Raw genomic sequence first — 7,935 nt, 5'->3', positions numbered from 1 at the left:
GTTGACTGCAGAGGGTCACAGTTAAAAGTTACATTGACAGATTTTTTTAAATGCGAGATTAAGAAGCAGACTAATGATCAGTAGGCAGCAGCTCATGCCAAGAAAGAGGAGGTGGAAAGGTGAGTAGACATGGAGTAGAGATAGTGAAGATGAGCTGAAATACTTGGGCTCAACCATCCAAAGCAATGGGCAGTGAACAGGAGAGCTGAAGAGAAGAGTGCAGACAGGGTGGTGTGGGTGGAGATTAGTTTCAGGGGTAATTTGTAACAAAAGAAAGCAGCAAGAAGGAAAGGGAAGATTGACAAGATAGCAGTGAGACCTGCTATGATGTATGGTGTGGAGACGGTGGCAGAGTTGATGATTTTCACAGCGACTGACCAAGATGGAAAGACTGAGACAATCTGAGAAAATCCCGAATCAAACAGCTCCCTTTGAGCAAAAATCTTCCTTCCCACTTTTAAAAAGAAGAAACTGCCAGTAAAGGCAAACTCATGGAAAGGCAACCATCCTCTGCGACCTGGTGACGGGAGAAAGACTAGACAAAAACCACACTGTAGAGGAGAGATTAGTAATAATTCATGATGTGTAATCACACGGTCAGTGAGGAAGAAACACCCAGTGCATCATGGGGAGCTCCCAGCAGCCTCCACCCACTGCAGCTTAATTAAGGGACCATTCAGAGTCACCTGATCCTGCCACGACTATGTGCTTTATCAAAAAGGCTGGCTTCACTCATTCAATCCCAAATCCAACTTAAAATCATCCAACTCACATACAAGGCCTTGAAAAATCAGGCCCCATCCCATCCAAAAAGCCTTGTAGTACCTTATCAATAGAGCACTTTGCCCTCTGACTGCTGGTTTCCTTGGGGTTCTTACAGTAGTTAAAAGTAGAATGGGAGGCAGAGCCTTCAGTTTCCAGGCCCCTCTTTGGTGGAACGAGCTTTCAGACAGACACACTCTCTACTTTTAAGATTAGGGTTAAAACTTTCCTTTTGGATAGTTAGGACTGGATCAGGTGACATGGATCGCCTCCCTTATTTACGGTGCAAAAGACCTAAACTGCTCCCATGATGCCCTGAGTGTTTCTTCTTCACTCAGTTTTTTCATTTAATATGCATTTATACACCACTCTGCATTTAATCATTTCTTCTGCAGTGCGTCTTTATCCCACCTTCCTACCCTCACCCCCAATCAGTCGTGAGAGATGGCCCCGCCTCCTCCCTCAACCTGGTTCTGCTGGAGGTTTTTTCCTGTTAAAAGCAAGTTTTTTCTTCCCACTCTCACCAAGTGCTTGTTCAGGCGGTTGTCTGTTTGTTGGGGTTTTCTTTGTATTATTAGGGTCTTTACCTTAAAATATAAAGGGCCTTGAGGCGACTGATGTTGTGATTTGGGACTATAAATAAAAGAATAATATAAATTTTAAAAAAATTGAACTGAACTGTTGTAATGAAGCTAGAGTGGGCGTGAACGTTCAAACATCTTTCACTTCAGTTTAGTTTTATTCATATAGTAACAGTTCAGATCAATGTTTTTTATACTGTAGAGTGAAGATAGGACAATATTATAGAGAGAGCCTGATCAGCTGATCACCTGTGAGCAAACACTTGGTGATTGCAGGAAGCAAGAACTCCCTTTTAACAGAAATAGGCCTTTGTCTGAACTAATATCAATTAGGCAACCATCACCATCCTAACGAATTTGTAAAAGTCACTGGGAGCTAATGGTCACACTACTATACTGACCCATGTAGAAGCATATATGCATTTCATGTTGGCTAACATTATATCATAACACAGCAAACTGAATTTACTATAAATAAACCCATAATTATTCTTTTCCTTACATTTCCAAGTAGATGAAATCAAGACTTGAAATATTACTTTTGGCTCTCAGCTTTTGCAGACTTCGGTTTTTAGCTCAAGGTTTCTGGGTTTGTCCTCTAAGAGTGAATCTCAAAAATAATCACAGTACTGTTAGCTTTCATTCATGTACGTATTTGGCTACATACAGCAAAGGAATGTGGGTATGCAACCCATGCAGATGCGTTTGCATGCAGACATGCAACAGATAAATAGACAACAGTTAAATGTTGACGCTCACCACAAAAGAGAAAAGGATGAAAAACACCAACGATCAAAAACGCAGTAAGGGCCAAGAATAGCACAAACAGCAGCCCGAAAACCGGTTGTTCCACGTATTTTTGACGCTGCCCCCTACAGACAGACAGCTAAAGCATACTGTTTGCAAGGCTGTGCGTGTGTCTGTATGCCAGAAAGTGTTTGTCCGTATCACTTTCTCGCATACAACTTTACTGCCAAAGTAGAATCTGCAATCGGGTTTTAGTGAAGTCACTTTATATCCTTTATTTATCTGCGTAAAATGTGTCATTAAAACGAAGAGCGCAGCAGTAATGGCAACAAATTTAACATCACAGTTTTATCAGGATAAATGGCCAGAACGGACTCGGGTACAAGAGACACTTTCAAAAACAGGTCATTTCTTTATTTCGTCTCAATTCCTGTTGACTACGCTCGATTTATCAAAAAAGAGAAAAAGAAAATGTAAAACAAATATAGAACACTAGGAAATATCGAAATCACTTTTTGCCAGCCAATCGTCTCAGACTGAAAACAAAGAAAGAAAAACGTAGAAGACAAATTGGACAACCCAGTCTCAGGTTAACTTACGTTCAGCTTTACACAGAAACAGGTAGAAAGGACGGTGTGCGGCTGCGGTCTGCTTTTCTGCTTTTACTTCATATTTTTCTCATTTTTCTGGACTTTCAAGGCAGTCAGGCAGGGGTTGGACATAGTTGCATTTTTCTCATTAGTAAACAGTATTTTTATGGAGTGTGTACAAAATTATTTCGTGAATATAGTCTTAAAACTGTAGTTTTGAGAAAACAGTGCAAAATTTCAACCAATATCTGAACATGCGTAACATTAAAATGACTCTTTAGAAGAATTTCACGGTTTTCATGAAATCGTATATTTTCATTAATAGAAGATTCTTTATTGCCAAGGAAATCCCTTTACTTTGAGAGAAATCGAGTCTATATGCCATCTGAGGGGAACGAGAAACCCGAATAAAATTGTGTTTTCTCTCACTACTTCTCAAAGGCACAGCAAACAGCAGTTTTTCCTTAATACGACCAAAATTCTGAAGCATTTAGTACTCTACATCGCTACATACTGTTTATGATGTGTAATACACACTAAAAAGCCTCAAGTAAAACAGCCATAAATAATTCGGCTCCACCACAAGTGAAAAGAACCACATCCGGGTGTTTATTCATATACAGACATTTGGTAAATGGAAAGGAAACAGGTGACCGCCGTTTTCCCATTGCTGAGAGGCGTTTGCTTCTGATTCACAACAGATAATAATAATAAAAAACACGCACACACACGGAAAAATAAACATTTGAAGATAAATAGGAGACCCATTAAAAAATATTTATTAAAGTTTGTAAAAGTAACAGTTTGAAGGAGCAAATTAAACACAATTTACTTTATATACCAAAGCTTTTTATTATTATTATTATTATTATTATTATTACTATTATTATTAATACTATTTTTTCTAGAAATGCTGGTGAATAGGAATTCCACACTGATCAATAGACCTGAAGTCGATTAGTCTCCGTGATTCCAAAAATAGTTCTTTAACTATTCAACTAACAAATAACCCCAGAGAGTGAACTTTCGGATTAAATGTCTTTGTTGCAGCACTTGTAAAATGATTTCATTTCATGAATTGTGTGGAAGTATCGTTCGTCTTTGTTGTTGCCTCTCATAAACATATATTTCCTCTTAGATCTAGTTCATTTTTAAAGTAACGAACCGCATCAAAGTGGTGTGAGATGTAGATGTTGTGCGCTTCGCATGTTTTGTCTAAACTTCTAAAGTTTGCGCAAATGCTTTGTTTCACCTTCGCTGCGTCAAAGGACGGACTTGTTCTGCTGCTGTCGGCGAGCGTAAAACAAATCATTTGCATATGATAGCCTGTTTGTAACCTGATGTGACACCTAAATAAAAACTGAGTGGGCAAAAGTCTGAGTCAGAGATGCCATTGGTGACGCAACGTGGGATTTACCCGTTAAAATTTCCAGCGTCAACAGATCTTTTTAGAATGCAAATAAAAAGTATCGTTCACTACTTTCAGCGCAGTGACCCGGTAGGTCTCATAAAAGCAGCTTTCGGGTGCTGCAGATTAGAGCAATGAACCAATCGGACTCTACCGGATGTGTTTATCATTCTGATCCATTTAATAAGTCTCAAAACACACATCACAACAACAACAGCGACAACAACAAAAAATCAAATCAAATCAAAATGGTCAAGTCGCTATGAGTCAAACATTTACACTCCAACATGGTTTAAACATTAACCACAACTGCTGAACAAATGGAGTTACACGAGACAAAATGCGTACAAAAATAGAATGTCTTCCAACTTTACATATGAAAGGACAAATATACATTGCGATAGAAGCGTCCTTGAATCAGTATGTGTACAAAAAGACACACAGCAAGGCACTAAAGGGAAAATTAAGAGTTCCACAAACATGTTAAGATGAATTCATTGTCAATTTAATAACTTAAAATTGTTTAATTTCTTGGAAACGTTATTGCAGTTATTTCACATTCGCGCACAAAAGCTGGGCTCTTAGTTAAGTGTTGGCTAGATTTTATTTCATAAAGTCCCTTTCACATTACAAATTATCTATTAATTTTGTATGAATTGTATTGGCTTTTTTATTTGTATTTTCAATAGACTGTGCAGTCAAAGTGCATTCGTGTCAGTCTTTCACTCAGTTCTGCGGCAGGAATGGGAGAATGTGCGTATCTGCGCACTACTGCACAAAAGTTCTTGTTTATTCCCATCCTGGTGATTGGACCGCGGTCTTCAGTTCACAATAGCTGAAGAACTGTTCTGATCGTACCCTTCTTTTTTAGGTTTTCTTCTTAGTTTAGTTTTAGTTCACACAGCAAAGCTTTCCACGGAAACCTACGAACAGATCCCGTTGGCTGCGCTGATGCCGCCTGATAACCGGTCCAGTCCGGAGCTGCTGGATGAGGAAGAGGAGGAAGAGGAGACAGTGGAGGACTTCCTCTCTTTCTGTCTCAGGTGAATTTTTGTATGTCTCTTTCTCTCGTCGCTCCGAGCAAACTTGCGGCCGCAGAAGTCGCAGGCGAACGGCTTCTCTCCCGTGTGCGTACGGATGTGAGTGGTGAGGTGGTCGCTGCGGCTGAAGTTACGCATGCAGATCCGACACTGGAAGGGCTTGTGTCCAGTGTGGATGCGGATGTGTCTGGTCAGTTCATCCGATCGCGAGAAACGCCGGTCGCAGCCCTCCGCTGGACAGGGGTACGGCCGCTCATGGATTGGTGTCTTGCTGGGTCTGTTCGGGTACTTTCTGGGTCGCAGGATTGGCCGCAGGGGCAGATTCTGTGGGCTGTACGCAGAGGGGAGCCGCGGCGCCCCTCCCTCGGAGGCACCACTACCCGGAGCCCCCAGAGTAAAGTTCCTGATAGTGTTCAGGGGGGTCAGAGGTGGAGGGACACGGAAGGTATCAAGAGGACAAGAGCCAAACGGTTTCCGATCCTGGATGCCTGCCGTGTGCATGTCCCGCTGGCAAGTCGGCTGGAAGAAGCCCGAATAGTCGGGGATGATGGGGAAAAGCCCTGGTGCGTCTGAGCTTCCGGGCTGCTTGGGTGACGAGTAGGAGGGTGGAGGGTAAGAGGCGATGGGGCAGGTAGAGGTGGACAAAAATGCAGAGGGGTCCTGGTATACCTCCCCACAGCCGGAGGTGGAGTAAGGAGGCGGGGGTGAGTACAAGTGGTGGTGGTGCTCTAGCTCTGCCTGGCTCTGAGCCGCCATGGTGCAACTCAAATTACCACTGGAGAAGTGATTGGGAGATCCTGAAGAAGCCGGGGAGGAGGACGCTGAAGAGCAGGGAGGAGGAGGAGGAGGAGGTGGCTGGGCCACGTTGAAGATCCCCGAGACGATGTTGATCACTCCCTCGGGGTTCCAGTTACCTGGATATTGAGAGTCGATGGAGAACTTCCCCATGTAGGTGAAGGTCTGGTTGCGATGGGCTGCAGGCTGCGAGAAGCTGCTGGAATATGAAGAGAGGTCCAAGGAGCGTTTTTCTGCACTCATGTCTGCGCCCATCAAGCCATCTGCGGGGGGAAACAAATCAGAAAGCATGATTCATTAACCTCTTCACACTAGACCGGAAAGTGGGCTTTAAGTGACAGAGAGCAGGTGCATCTGTGTTCCGTTACGCACGGACTGCGCTCCTACCATCCCAAACTTCTTAAGTACAGCACTCCAAAATTTAACAGAAATGTGTCCGTGTTATTCTTTCTTGCAGTCATTTGCGAAATGTTGAAAAAAAAGCAGTTTTTTATTGTTTTGTTTTTGGATGTTGGATGTATAAAATGTTTCTCACACACACACACACACACACACTGTTTTCTTACCTGCTGCCACATTAATCTGGTCGTAATGCGCGCCCAAGTCGTTGTTGGGGAAGATCGCCACAGAGGTCGGCAAACTGGTAGCAATGTCATCCATGGAGTAGACGCTCTCGGCATGCGCGAACCCTCCGAGATTCACCGGCACTTTCTCCAGAGTTTTAGCCGTCATTGTAGAAGGATCGAAGTTAGCGCGTCTCCTTGCCCTCTGTCCTGTTCTTTCTGTTCTTTACCTCAAAGCTTATCACAAATAGGGGATATGTAACCCAGCCACGCAGGGGGTCACCACTGCATGTCTCTGTCAGTCAGCGTGTGTTAAAGGATGAGCTCCGTGTTCTTCATATGCTCTGATGATCGAGTTAAAAGGGTGTAAAGTAACGGGAACGGGGGCCCTAACACTAGTATGTATATATGGGGAACCTTTTCAAAACGTCATTAACCAAATATGGAAGTGGGAGGGGTAGTCGAAGAAGAACGAAGAAGCTGATTGGCCGGAAGGCTCCATGACGCTTTCAAAGGGAATCTCTTGTCAATGGAGAGCCCGTTGCTCCAGGATAGATAAGAGCGACTTTTTCCACCTGCTGCAAAATTGCAACAACCTGCGCAGAACCTGACAGCAAGAGCACACAATAAAAAGCGCATGCAGCCCTCACTGATGCACCTGTCTTATCATCGTTTACACGTTTATTCTCGCGCATATGCTGTTTAATAGCGCTCTGCGATCAAAAGAGGAGGAATTCCGGTCTCAGGCGTAACCCATATAAGGTTGAATCCGGCACGAATGGGCCCACCCTCCATGTTCCATATTTGGGTTAGATTCCGGAAAACGATCATCGGAAAGTGACGAGTTTTACCGAGCTGAGCATTATGAGAGTGAAAGAGGGAGAAAGACACTGAGGCATAACCACAAACAAATGAGACGGACAGAGGGGTGGAATTTACTTCTTTGGTAGACGGGCTGCATGGGCACGGAAATTTCTGACGCTCTCATTTGACTATGCTCTAGGAAAGACTCGATTTAGTTCACCGAGGAGTTAACTATAGTAATTGAGAGATATTTATAGAAAAGGAAAAGGAAGCCAATATTTATAGAGGCAGCGGTTATAGGTTTTGTGAAATAACCACACACACGGACCACGAGTTTACAGTGGTACACATACATACTCTTGCATTTTTATCAGCATAGCGCCATTTTTCAATGAAAATAGCAATTGGGCCAAAATTTAGTTTAAACAACTGGGACGACACAGAGTGTGTTTATTAGTACTCGTGAAAACTGCATGCCCTCCTGTGGCCTCTTTAGGAAGTGTGCCTTCTCTGGCTCTTCCTCTCTCTCGCACACACGCGCACAGAATTCACAGACCTGTTCTGATCTTGTAAAGTCCCTTCGTGGGTGGAGAAAGTTGACAGACAGAACGCAGAAAATATCGGGCACCTTTAGTGGAATAAACT

At 43.1% G+C, this 7,935-nt stretch overlaps 1 protein-coding gene across 1 annotated transcript; it reads right to left on the bottom strand.

Moving 5' to 3' along the window:
- Nucleotides 1-4,252: 4,252 nt before the first annotated feature.
- egr2b (early growth response 2b) lies at nucleotides 4,253-6,843 on the bottom strand. The gene is made up of 2 exons (XM_004570380.6): nucleotides 6,490-6,843; nucleotides 4,253-6,186 (listed from the first exon to the last, which is right to left on the bottom strand). Exons 1-2 carry the CDS (start codon nucleotides 6,653-6,655, stop codon nucleotides 5,012-5,014), a joined length of 1,341 nt encoding a protein of 446 aa, XP_004570437.1. The 5' UTR covers nucleotides 6,656-6,843; the 3' UTR covers nucleotides 4,253-5,011.
- Nucleotides 6,844-7,935: the final 1,092 nt, after the last annotated feature.

The sequence above is a fragment of the Maylandia zebra genome, linkage group LG8 (genome assembly GCF_041146795.1).
Source record: "Maylandia zebra isolate NMK-2024a linkage group LG8, Mzebra_GT3a, whole genome shotgun sequence".
Taxonomy (NCBI): Eukaryota; Metazoa; Chordata; class Actinopteri; order Cichliformes; family Cichlidae; genus Maylandia; species Maylandia zebra.
Note: the sequence above shows the minus strand (reverse complement) of the source record. Positions and strands in the feature narration are given on the sequence as shown.